The 14,112-nt window shown below is 40.7% G+C and overlaps 1 protein-coding gene across 1 annotated transcript in view; it reads right to left on the reverse strand.

Moving 5' to 3' along the window:
- The window catches only part of CLVS1 (clavesin 1), a 175,534-nt gene that overhangs the window by 85,261 nt on the left and 76,161 nt on the right, over window positions 1-14,112 (reverse strand). The window contains exon 3 of the mRNA XM_045455142.1: window positions 4,371-4,545. Coding sequence (XP_045311098.1) covers window positions 4,371-4,545 — 175 coding nt within the window. The remainder of the gene's footprint in view (window positions 1-4,370; window positions 4,546-14,112) is intronic.

The raw sequence follows: 14,112 nt of genomic DNA on the forward strand, positions 1-14,112 counted from the left end.
TTGTGCCTTTGGTGGTTTATCTAAAAAGTCATTGCCATAACCAAGGTCACAAAGGTTTTCTCCTATGTTATCTTATTAGATTTATATAGCTTTCAATTTTACACTTAGGTCTGTGATTCATCCTGAGTTAGTTTTTGTGAAGAGTGTAACATCTCTACCTAGATTCAGTTTTTTGCACCTGACATGTCCCGTTCTAGCACAATTTGTTGAAAAGACTATCTCAGTTTCATTGTGCTGCCTTTTCTCCTTTATCAAGGATCAGTTGAATATATATAATTGCCTTTGGAGGCACAGAAATACAACTGGTAGGCCACTGATTTCCCTGCCCAGTGCCCATCACCTCAGTATTACTGGGTATTTCTTCCACTTTGGGTAGAATTGAGGACTATATGTAACCAAGAAAAAAAAGCGGTTCAACACCCAGATTCCAAATAAAGGAAGCTCCTTGACATTACATTACAGAATATTCCAAATATCTTTTGCTTCGTATTATGGTAGAAATTCTGATATACTGCCAGGCCTCATTCAGGACTGCGGAGTTATTCCCCAGTTGTTCGGGGATGTTGCTAGCAGAAAGCTGGCAGATAACAGTGCTCTCTGGGGCTTCGGCTGAAGAGAGTCACTTCACCCAAACTCACAACCATTTCCCAGAGCAGCCTGTACCCAATGACTGAACAGTGTGGGAATATCAAAGTCCAACCCCTTGGCCCCAGTCAGGGAGAAATCTGAAGGGTCACCTCAGTCACAACACCCGAGGCTTTCACGGGAAATGCCAGAATCCTAGCTTGACTTCTGCTGGCAAACATTCTTCCATAGCTTCCCTTCTACAGGAGTTGATCCCAAGAGCACTCCCTGATGAACCTCATGCTAATCTCTGGCAGAGTCTGCTCCTCAAGGAACTCAATGCACAACAATTAGTAACTGAAGGTTGCGCTGAACAACTGTCTTTACAGAGAACTAAGAATGGAGGTGATAGGGCTAAAACTCAGGGTTTGGGAACTAGTGTGTTACACAAGGTGTGGGATGACCAAAAACGATTCTAAATTCTCACTGCCTGAGCAGTGAGCCCCCACCCCCTCCTCCCTGTGGTAGGTGTTGTATTACCTATGTGTGGTAATGCCCCAGGGCCCCAAATTATCTAGGGTTTGAGCAGCAGGTAATCTGAGACAGTTCCTATAAATAGCTAAAACCCTAAACCAGATGGCCTAGCACAAAAGTGGTCTGATGATTCCTTCTGACAAGGCTGCTGTCTCACATCTACCCTACAAAGGCAGAACGGCAGAGAGAGAAAGGTCTCCTCACTGGAACACAGGATCTCCGTCCCCTGCAATTTCCCGCACGTCTAGCAGATACTCTAACCTCTTCAGGCCTCTCAGAGGGTGCACAGGAAGAAGAACAGGGGCTTCTCTTCTTTCGCTGACTGGCCTTACCTCGAGTTCCCTTTCTCCACAACAGTCTATGTCTTTGCCCATGTCAGCAGTATTGTAGAATTAATCTCGAATCTTCGTGGCTGGCGAATGGAGACCTGTATGAGATCCTCCTTTTACAACAAGTGTGACCACACGGGTATGAATGCTTTCCTTTGTTTTTGGTCAAGTTAGCTAACATACAGTGTAGTCTTGGCTTCAGGAATAGATTCCCATGATTCCTCACTTACATACAACACCCAGTGCTCATCCCAACAAGTGCCCTTGTCGGTGCCCATCACCCATTTTCCCCACCCCATTATCCCTCAGTTTGTTCTTTGTATTTGTGAGTCTCTTATGGTTTGCATCCCTCTCTGTTTGCATCTTACTTTTCTTTCCCTTCCCCCATGGTCTTCTGTTAAGTTCCTCAAATTCCACATACGAGTGAAATCATATGATATCTGTCTTTCTCTGACTGACTTATTTCACTTAGCATAATACCAAAGGCATGAAATCTGCTCAGTACAAGTTCTGACTTTTTTGAAATGTCAAAAGAGCTAATGGCTACATTGTGGATAAAAACAATCCCTGCAATGAAGAAAGATCACTGAGAGAGCCAGTAGAGGGGTGACCGTGGTGTCTGAATGTCCCCTCAGAGAAAAGCCTGGAATGAGCCTCAGAGATAATCGCCTGGAGTGAGAAGTTGCCAGTGAATGGCCATATCTGACTGCCCTCTGTGGAACAAAAGCAGCACCTATCTGCAGTGGCCCTGAGGGAGTTTTCACAGTGGCCCAGACAACAGCTAGATGGTCCAGGGAGCCTCTATCCAAAATGGAGGAGCTACACCCACGCTTAGCTTCCCCTGGGACCATTGGCTTCCTTCTCCTAGCAGGAGAGACTGCACCTTCCTAAGCGTTCCCAGGGATTCAGGGCCTGGGCAGGCAGAATTCCCAGAAAAATCTGCATTCCAATCCAGATTGGCTGACTCCAGACTGGCCTGATACTTACCCACCATCAAAGGAGTTTACCTTGCTTTACATAAAGGGAGAGGAGTAAAGGGATTCAGGTCATTGTTCTGTGAGATGATGGGAGGAAGTACTTTTACTCCACTCTGACCTTGACCTCATGCATCTCCCTTCTCTCAGTAGAAGTTACTCCTTAACCAGAGCTATAGGAAGGATGTTGTGAAATTCATCCCAGGCCCTGGTACAAGTAAAGGCCCAGATGGGACTCACCTTGCCCACAAAAGTTCACCTACTATTTCTCACGAAAACATCTTACAAGCTTATGTGTAGCCTTGCCTTTTAAAACACATCACATGCATTAACTCAGTAAGACCCACATCAGCCCAGTGGAGTTGGCAAGCGACATATTATATAGTTCACACGTTTTAAGAAAGAAAAACTGGAATACGAGGTTGGATAAAGGACATTTCTTTCCTGATTTATGAAAAAAAAAAATCTTATAAATACATAGCGCTAGAATCACAGCTATTTACACATGTATTGGATTATCTTTTTTAAAATGGATAAAATTAAATGAAGCTTGTACTACCACAGAAAACCCTGGAAATATGGTCAGCATAATTATAGAGCATGAAATAAACTTTGCAGCTTCCTTTCAAACTCTTTTTGATAAAAGCTGTAAGGAGAGAGAGATCAGAGGTTCAGTGATTTGGATAAGAGGAGTCTGGAGAAAAGGAGTTAAAGCTGAGAGAAAGTGATCGATTGTATAGGGCAGACCAATCCGTGATCGGGTTGGTTAAGGCAAGGCAGGACACCGCCTGTAGTCTAGAAATGCGAAAGCAACTTCCAAAACGTGTCCCCAGTACACTGCATGATACAGCCCCCCAGGATAACGTGGCATTAGTGGAAGAGGGTGTATTTGCTCCTCCTCTTCTGAAATGCCCGTTCTATTTCTCCTACCCTTGAAATAGGAAACCATTTCAATAAAATAAGATCCATTCAACAAACCTGTTTATCAGAGGCCTACCAGGTGCTAGAGATCTGTAGGAGGCCCGATAACGAATAAGCCACAGTTCAAGAAACAGACCCATCAACCACCCATCACACTAGATGATGATGAGTGGTGGAAATGGGTTTCCTACTTTTGCACTTTGAAGACCACGGGTAATGGCTGCTGATCTGAGAATTAGCAAATATTTATTTTTCTACATAGCTTCATGTCACTGCCATCTTTGGGGAGGGTCACCGCATTGAGTCATTCTTCCTTCAAAATTAAGAAGGGACATGGGTTTTATCTGTGCTGATTCTGAACCTTCCCGAACTGTGCCTTTACTTTGTACTGTAATAGTGTTGTCACCAGAAAGCTACCCAGCAGTGCCCTTTGAGTTTGTTACTTTTCACAGAATCACTGGCTTTTAAAAGTAGAAGGAACCCCAAGACTGACTATCCCGACCTCCGTGCAGCACAAAACCCCCTTCCCCAAAGTCCTGACAACTGGTCACACAAACAGTAAGTAGAGTTTTGTCTGCTTCCTTTGTCTGTACTGACGTGGTTTACTTTAGTACAGACACTCAAGCACAGTGCATTCTGGGAAATGAGGGTCCATGGGGTGCATTTCCATAGTGCAACACTGTTTCTAGAAAGAGTGGAAGGCCCCCATGCCACCTCTACATAGGGCATGCTCATAGAGCAGATGTTTTCTAGTTTTAATTTTTGTGAACTCTCAGATGGATGAGGCTAAACATCTCTGAGCTTTATTCATAATTGCTACGGTAGGTAATTTGTGCCTGTGGTAACAGTACTTTAGAGTTGTTAATGAAAACGAAGACTGACTTTAAAAAAAAAGTCTAACTCAGGCTGGAGTGAAAATATGGAGGAGTCACAGGTGAACTGCATCTAAGTTTTCCTTTCCTATTCCAAAGGACAAATATTACTTGGGTTGGAATAAGAAACAAGTACACTGTCACACAGTCCCGTACTGTACGTTGGGTGAACATACCTGCAGCCCTTCGATAGCCAGTTTGAGGATTGAAGGTGTCAGTTTGGAGGCTTGTTTGAAGGAAAAATTACTCCAGTCTATGATTAAAATGAAGCCATTTATCTGCAGCTCTGGATCTTCGATAAGGACTTCCAGGGACAGCAGGATGGCACGGAGGATGTCTGTGAAGGAGTTCCTGGAGCCAAAGCACAAAGGGGAGTCTGTGTGTAAGTATCAGCAGGCGATAGCATGTTGTGAGCAGAGGGCTGGTCGCCTCATGCCGCTGCTCCATAAGCCCAACCTGCGGGGTGATGCAGGTGTCCTGTATCCAAAGTGACCAAAAATACGTTTGCTAAACTTCACAGGAACAACGCGGCAAGAGTCACAGGATGGGAGCCTCCCTCTGATACAACTGCATCAGCACCCCGAACTTTAAAGTTATTTCTCTTTAGCGTTTCCATTGGTTTCCATACTCTGTTTCTGGCACAAAACTGATTGCATTTCCCCGAAATGCATCCCTTACCCGTCTCTCTCCCTCACAGAGCTCTGTCAGCTTCTAGGGCGAGGACTGGGCCATAATCTTAGTTGGGTCCTCGACACCTAGCTCCTCAGTGAATCATCGCTGAACAAATAAGGTAAAAACTGCAATCAGAGGCACTTATTTTGATTAAATTCCTCATTGTTTTTGTATGCTTAAAATCTTGCTGAAAGTATTAAAACACCCATGCAATTGAGGCTATTTTCTAGCTTCAGTTCTTGGTTAGAGACAAATAAAGCAGGAAGAATAGCTTATTTTCATTGAGGGTTTGCAGAGTATGATTCAGAAGGGAAACCGCTTGGAGTACATCGGTAACTATGACAACAGGCAGACCGGAATGCCAACGAGAGCGACGTTCTCCAGTGTTGTATGTGTTCCTCCACGCCATATATTCCCATTCACCAGATGATTTTTGTGGGAGATGATTTTCAGACATGAGGAAGTTGATGGCAATTTCCTTCTGCTAATTCTTCCAACAAATTATCTGAGCTATAAATCAAAAATCTTAGAGAACCTGTGAATTCAGTGTCTTTTTTGATAAGTAGGAAAATGTAAGCTTGGATGGCAAGTGATGGCAAAATTCCGTATTTCAGGCTACTCTTAAAATCAGAAGGGATCTCCTTTTGTGAAAGAAGTATGAAATGATCAGACTCTTGGGCATTTCAACCTGGTTCAAATTCTAACCCAAGCCTAATGATTCCGGATGAGAAATCAGAAAGATTTCTAACAGTAAATCAGTGAGAATTTACTGAATGTCTATTAGAAGCTCAACATTGTATTTCATACTTAAGATTATAAAGTTATATGTTGTATTTCTATTTTCAAAGAGCACTTAATTTAGCTGGGATGGGCTAGGAAATTATGGACATGAGTTAAAAGGATCAATAAAATTTGAGTCGTCAGGGAAGAGTTTGTGGAGAGATAAAGGCTTGGGATTAATCTTAAAGGATGGATAGGATTGTGATGATCAAGAGAAAGGGAAGCGAGACATTTCAGGAAAGATGGGTGACAATAATTGAAAAATGAAGATATACATATAGCCCATTCTGTTTCCATACAGTTCTTTTACTAAAAATTTCTTTCTTACATCAAGCTAAAATTTTTCTTCCCCAAATCTACCTATTGGGTGTAGTTCTGCTACAAAAGAAAACACCTCAGGTCTTCCATATTGCATACCTTCAACTCTGCAAACATGATGATCATGATGCCCCATGTAATCTCTAGATTAAAAAAAATATTAGTAACTTTAACCGTTTCTCATAGGAAATGGTGTTTAATACTCCCCTCATCATTATTGTTTTCTTTCAGATGTGTTCTCTTTTAACGTTAAGAGCTGTCAGATTCCTATTAATGTAGGATAGGTTTTCATCAGGACTTTTTGTTTTTGCATCCACATCAAACATTAAATGAAGACCAAAGTCCTTTTCAGACATACAGCTTTAGGGACATGTGGTTGGTTCAGTCAATAGAGCACGTGCCTCTTGATCTTGGGGTCGTGAGTTTGAGCCCCATGTTGGGTGTAGAGAGTAGTTAAAAATAAAATCTTAAAAAAACCATACAGGGGCGCCTGGGTGGCGCAGTCGGTTGAGCGTCCGACTTCAGCCAGGTCACGATCTCGCGGTCTGTGAGTTCGAGCCCCGCGTCGGGCTCTGGGCTGATGGCTCAGAGCCTGGAGCCTGTTTCCGATTCTGTGTCTCCCTCTCTCTCTGCTCCTCCCCCGTTCATGCTCTGTCTCTCTCTGTCCCAAAAATAAATAAACGTTGAAAAAAAAAAAAATTAAAAAAAAAAAAAACAAAAAAAAAACCATACAGCTTTGTATTCGGGAGAATCATTGCTTTAAGGGGAGCATGGGACTAAAGATTATGAAACTACGGAAGTGCCTAAGAGTAAACTGGAAACTACCACTAGGAAATTAGAAAATCTGACCCTGGATAAGCCTTCTTAAGAAGAGCACACACATGGAGAAGGTTAGGACTAAAAGGCAAAACCTTAGGTAGAGCCTATTTACAGTACTGAGTTGAAGGAAGAAGAATTAAGGAAATAAAAGATAAGAGGATGGAGATAGTCCTGAGTTACAAAAAAAAAAAAAAAAAAAAAAAAAAAAGAGTGTGTCGAGAAATAAGGGTATGATAGATTGCAAATATTACTACTTCTTCCTTTGCCTTTTGACGTTGCTATGATTAAAGCATGCTACAGCTAGCATGCTGAATTGAAGAAAAGGGTGAGGAACACAGATCAGTGACTCCCCAGCCAACTAACAGATCTTCATGAGAACCAGAACTACCCAGCTGAACCCAGGCTAGATAAACTCTAGCTGTCCTACAAATGTGAGCAATAATAAATGATTACTTTCTTCAGCCACTGAGTTTGGGGATGGTTTGTTATACAGCAACCGCTGTCCAATATCAGTAGTTAACTAAGTCAAATGCCACAGTATAATTTGAGAGATAACACCTCTTCTCATCACATATCCACTTGAATCCACTCTCAAGAAAAGGTATCGAACTCTGGAAATGGGGAAACCATTTCATGCATTTTCAACACCAGAACCTTACTGAAGGATAGGCATTGTCAATGCATGAAGTATTATATCCATGGGATGATCTCAGGAGAAAAGTGAAGGGATTCTGGACTTCATTATAGTTCCCCAATGTTCAAATGCTTCACTTTAACAGAGGAACTGGATGAGCAGGAAAAAGTTGAATGGATTATGTTTCAGGTCATAACGTTTAACCCCCAGTGAGGCATACAACCTCACCTCATGCCTTAGTTGTGATGATCATCTTGAATTCCTTACTTCTTGCCTTCCTCCTATGGAGTTCCTCATCTTTTTCCTCATTCCTCCTTACAACACTGTTGACTTGTGAAATCCTCCCAGGTTTTTATAATTTAAAAATACCTCTCAGACCAAATACTTTATGCAGATACTCTGCCCTCAAGGAGGTGAGGCATAAATCCCCACTCCCTAAGTGTGGGCTGAGTGTGGTGACTTCCTTCCAAAGAGTACAGTACGGAAAGGGAAACAAGAGTAAGTATAAGCTGGAGAAACCTCCAAGCCCTACCTTGGCCAGGTGACTAGGTCCCCAAACTCAGTGGCTGAAGAACGTAATCATTTATTATTGCTCACATCTGTGGCACAGAGACAACTCATGTTGATAGTATTATCCTTTGATATGGTGATGAAAAAGGTACTTTACCCCTCTGATCTTCTTCCAAAAAAGCCATAATTCCAAGTAAATCAAGAGGAAAACATTAGACAAATTCCAATTGAGGGACATTCTACAAAATGCTTGACCAGCATGCCTCAAAATTGTCAAGTTCATTAAAAGGCAAGGAAAGTCTGAGAAACTGCCACAACCAAGAGGAGCCTAAGAAGACATGAAGACTGAATGTAATGTGGTATCTTGGATGGGATCCTGCGACAGAAAAAAGATACCAGGTAGAAACTAAGGAAATCTGAATAAATTATGGACTTAGTAAATAAAAATGTGTTGTATCAGTTTATTAGACATAATAAATACACTATACTAATGTAAGATGTTAATAATAGGGGTAACTGAAGGCAGGGCACAGGGGAAACTATGCTCTCTTCATAAAAATTGTGTAAATCTAAAATTGCTCCAAACAAGAAGTTTGTTTTTTTAAAGTTTTTATTAGAGTTTATAATCTGTTGTGGTAAGTTTCCATGAATCTTCTAACAAGGTTTCTAAGCAAACCAAAATGGTCATGAACAATTCAGCTACTTTCAGTAAATTGTAGAAATGAGAACAGAAGTCAGTTATGGATTGTATCAGTTTTCAATTGACAATTAAAAGCACAAATGTGATAATATATGTGAAAGCACTATATGAACTACAAATTGCCAATGGAATGTAAAGAACTATATTACTAACCAATAGAAACCTCCCCCCCAAAAGGATAATATATTTATATTAATATCTATATTGATTAGGACATAGTCATGGTTTATCTAAGGGTTTTTATTATTATACTATGAGCACTTAGAGATTACAAGTAGTGACTCATTTTCAGGTCCTATTGTTTTTAGGAGCTGAGCACCCAATATTGTTACCCGAGGCTTTACAATTTAGCAAGAGCATACTACAAATGGGACGCAAAATAGTGGAGATCGTAAGCCTTTTATCAATGAGAAGACACTTAAGCTTCAAGAAGTGATTCTTTTGTGCTTTGAAATTTCAGTGGAGATTCTAGAACTTAGAACCTAGATCCTAGACTCCCATAAGGAAAAAAAAAAACCCTGCTACATGTGATCAAATAACCATGTAAAGATAGGATAGGGTTGCCAGTGACACCAGTTCTTAGGAAGAGCAGTGAGAAGCCTCTTAATCATTCTGAAGTCACAGTGTATATTCCTATTCTAACTTTCCTACTGCAGCAAGAAGTCTCTTAATATTTGTAGTTAAAGCTTTTTGGCCAGTTCTATCTCAAAATCTCTTCACACTCAATGTCATCAAGTGTTTAGTTTTTTTCTTGGGAAGTTTTTAAAGTCCTCCTTAAACCACAAAATGCTTTTGCAAATGGCTAATGGCTAATGGTAGCTAAGCAAATGGCTACCAAATATCTATGTTCTATTCACAGATGCAGAAACAGTGTAGCTGAGCATGCTTCTTTATGTCTTCACCCCTTGGAAGCTTCTTTCAATGTTAATTATCAAAATAACCATGGCATGGCTTTCACAGTTACTGACTACACTTTGCCCCTTATCTGGTAAGGATGCCCTGGCCGAGGTGGAGAGGAACACGTGCTCCATCCATTGCTCCTCTGGTGCATTTTTGTCTCTGGACAGGGGAAGAACTCTATTTTAGTAAAGGGACCAAAGGACTTGTACTTCAAGGCTTGACATCTCGGCTGTGCCACACACCAAATATGCGACCACACTCATAGGAGTCTGGAGTTCAGTAAGGGGTAATTTCCTGCTCCTCCATGAGAGGGTTGTTGCAAGAATTATGCAAAATGATGTGTGAAGAAGCTTTGTGAAGCACATCCCAATAGGAGGCAGTATTGGTACCTGCATGAATTACAGGGATAACCTTTTTGGTCCCACTGATTTCATGGAGGTGATGATAACAGGACAATAAGAAATGTACAAATTGAATCGTGTTCTATCCAGAGGAACCTATTTTCTCCTCTTCTAAAACTGAGGGTTTCCAAAACATGGTCTGAGATGGGAATTCTGGTGATATATTTTCCTAAATGACTTCTAATAATTCCTACATGAATCAAGGCTTAGCTGAACGGTGTGTGTGTGTCATTGTGCATTGAGGAAAATGAACCCATATTTCTCAATGAGGGAATCAAGGAAAAGTGAAAAAAAATGTGTTTTGAAAACATTAGGTGCAAGGAAGATACTAACAAACACGTTTAGCTTTGCTGTAGTAGACTTAATATTTGCAGGCGCTTACTATTCAATTTATTTTCCTAAATGTTAGCTGGAAAGTAAATTAGACAATTACTTTTCTCAGCAGGGATGATCACTGAGGGAACAGAAGCCTGGATTTAATTCTGCCTCACATGATTTGATGAGGCTCATGCTCTCAAGAGGAGAGAGAAAGGGAGAAAGGGAAAAAGAGACGAGGGAAGAAAAGAGAAAGAATGAGTGAAAAAAAGGAAGAGAGAACATCTTGCAATTAACTTATCATCTATTAATTTCATCCTATTCTGGTCAGTGAATAGGATTTATGTTAACATAAGTATACAATTCCTTGTAACACCAGAATAATGAGTTGCCTATTGATTTATGATTAGTTGCAGTATGGGAATATCTGGTTCTCAAAGCCTCTGCATCAGATAAAAGGAATAATGTATTCGATACCATTCAAACATAACATATGCGGCCCTTCCTGTGTGTGGAGTTTTAGATAAGGGGGCGAGCTATAGCATATCATCTGCTTTCGGAATTTTTAGTGCAGTCCGGGTGACAGATTCTCAAGTTAAATGGAGTGTAGTTTATACAAACAAGTACAACCCTTTCAGATGTTTGTCTAGCTCTACCAAGTATGGCAACAATACATGGAAAGAGGATGGGGCTGTCATCTCTGGTCCAAGCTCACCTCTTCCCCAACCATTTGCTTACAGAGGACAGAGCACAAAAGGGTAATAATCTTGTCTAAGAACGGGACCCTCACTTAGAACTCATGTAGAGAAAACAGAGATAAAAATGGTGAAAACAGTGTTTTGTCACTCGCGTAAAGCTTGAAGATAAGAGGCCGTGTTTCTGTAGACCAATCCCGACAGGCCTACATCTCGAGATACAGACACAAGAATGTCAAGTATTCATACCCAATATTCAAAATGGTACTGGTACTAAAGCTCACAGTTCCAGTCGGCCAGCGTCCTTCCTTTTTTGTGTTTCTGTGGCAAATAAGGGTACAAATCGTGTGCGTGTGCACCTACAACAACTCACCGTTTAGAGTTAATTCTCCTAGAACTTGTCTTCCATCCCGTTCAGTTATTTTTTTGTTTAAATCAAGAAATAGTTTGAATAAATAAAACCTATGTTTTCATCACATTTGATCCAAATGCTTCTAAAGTCTCCCCCAAATTAAAAATAATTAAATGAACACCAAGTGTATCTATCCACTCACTTAAACAGATAATAAAATTTCTCATCAATTAATGTCTTCTTTTAAATTTCTGAAGTACCTGGAACTGGATAAGGAGTCAGGAGGCATTCATTCAAAGATTTAACAAAAGTTCAACTTTATGGAAAACACATAAGATAAGAGGATTTTTTTTTTTTCCTTTTCTGCAAGTACATGGAAACTGGTAGGAGACATTTAAAAATATGTATATGGGAGGCAAATGAAGCAGAATCATTAAAAGCAATGAGATTTGGAGTAGGGCAGACTCTGATTCAAATCCTGGCCATTCCTGGCTATGTGAGCTTCGTAAGTTATTTATCTCTCTGTGGTTTCGTTTTCTCATCTGCAGAAGAAGGATCATAGCAACTCGCCCACAGTACTGAGAAAAAATCACTTATGGCTGGGGGACTTGGGACATCTTCAGCTGGGCTGTGAAGAATGGGAAGGTTTGGACACTGGACACTGGACAGAGAAGGGAAAGGGAAGAAGGAGCCATACAAACACCAGTAAGAGTTGAGAGCACAGAGACCAAGTATTGGGAGCCAGGGCATGCTTGCCTATGCCATGGAACAAAGAGAATAGAATGTAGAAATATGGTCAGAAATGGGGTTGTGGCTTCTTCATTCCACTCAATGGAAGAACTACTGAGTGTTTATGCAGTAGGGGGAAGCAATGGTATTTATGTTTTAGGAAGATTTGGACTGGCAACAGGGACTGTAAATTGAAGTCAGGAGACTGGAGTCACACAGCCCAATTAGGAGGAGATGACAGCAATACATTAGGTGAGAACTGAATGGAAATTGTAGAGATGTGAGAAAAACTGGGAAAGACAGTACTTAGGACTTAGTTACAGATTAGATGTAGGTGTGAAGAGAGGAAAGACAGGGCTACTTAATAGGACAAATGTCAGGTAAGAAGTGAGTCACAGGCGCTGCAGTTGTATCTTACAGAGGTTCTGACACAGCAATAATCAGCACCCAGGACAGCATACAGTGTTGATATTCGTATTAATATGATTTGACACCAAAGCTGTCAAGAGGGTGCCTGGAAGTACATGGTTGTTTGGAGTCTGAATTCCTGCCACACAGGTGATGAAATATCACTTTAAGTAGATGCCATGTCTGCAGACAAGAATATTTCCTGTTCTATTTATAAAAGACCACTTGCCTCTATAGCCTAGACTATGAGCTCACCAGAGCTGGGAGTGTATTATTTGTCTTTGAATCCCTGGCAATCACCAGTACCTACACAGAGTGGATACTGAACAAATGATGCTCGGTGAAGGAAGAAAGGCAGTAGGCTAAACCAACCTGTTAGATGCTTCGAAACAGTGAAAATACACAAAAGCCACTTTGAGAACACCAGTGGGTAAATTTTCCTCCGCGTCAATGTCTCTTATGCTCATTGCTAGAGGTAGTGGTGTCAGATGCGTGTCCTTAAGCACTTTCGCCATTATGGCTCACATTTATAGAACAATGTGCTACTAAGCACCATGTATCCAAGAGGGGGAAAGGAAACTAGGCTTTATGATTAGATTTTGGCTTAGGGAAAGACCATGCATGCTTTCACATAAGGTTAGTAATGGCATTAATTAAGACCAAGAAAATGACAGTCTAGAAGAGTTAATAATAAATGCTAGATGGGGATGTTTCTAGATAGGAAGTCTGGTATGCCATAAGATTCTTAGCCCACTGGGAAAAAACTCATCCCCAAATACCACTTAAAGACAGCCTGACATGCAAGTGAGGAAAAGGTTTATTTCATCCAGCTCTCCAGATAGGGATTGATCCAAAGTCTATAGGGAGCCACAGAAGAAGAATTAAAAAACCACCCTATAATGGAAATGAATTATGAGCATTCCATCCATTACTAAATGACTATGAAAAATTAATTTCATGCTTCTCTCTTCTCTAACTCCCCTGGCTGAGAAGCTGCAGAAGATTAAAAACTAGGAAGAGTCTCAAGATTGCAAATAATTAGTACCGCGTATTTAATACTATGCACAGAGCTAGGATCATATCAGCCTAACTGAGGTCACAAAGAGCAAGATCCCCCTTGATGCGAGGGAGTTAAGGTGGATGGTCACATTACTCTTACTTCCAACTGAGTTCAAGTGACATTTACAGATTTTGCACAGGGTTCATGGTTATGGACTAGTCACCACGTGAACTAGAATATTCTTTCCTATGAGTCTGTCTGGCTCTTATTACAACAAAATTGCTTTCAGGATACTACACTGGACAGTAAGGTGAGAAGGTATTTTAGAAAAACAACCATCCCACAACAGTGCATTGCTTTGAATGATTTTGCCTCCTGAGCATCTTCCCTTTCATATGCTGCTGTCACTCTTGCAATCAAGAGTATCCTTTCCCAAATTACAAACTTGATAATAGTGTGCAAGACAACTTGAATTAAATAGTACATTAGCAAAACAACCCTATAGATGTTGCATTTCATGGAAAGCACACCTGTGACTTGAGTTGGAAGTACACAACATCTTATAATTTTAATTAATTCAGAAAATTGCCTACTCCGATGAAAATTCCAAATCTCTGTGCTTAATAAAGAGGTTAACAATATCTTAAAACCAAGAAGTCCCAAGGCTCTAAAATTAGTTGTCTGT

This window comes from Leopardus geoffroyi, chromosome C3, assembly GCF_018350155.1.
Source record: "Leopardus geoffroyi isolate Oge1 chromosome C3, O.geoffroyi_Oge1_pat1.0, whole genome shotgun sequence".
Lineage (NCBI taxonomy): Eukaryota > Metazoa > Chordata > Mammalia > Carnivora > Felidae > Leopardus > Leopardus geoffroyi.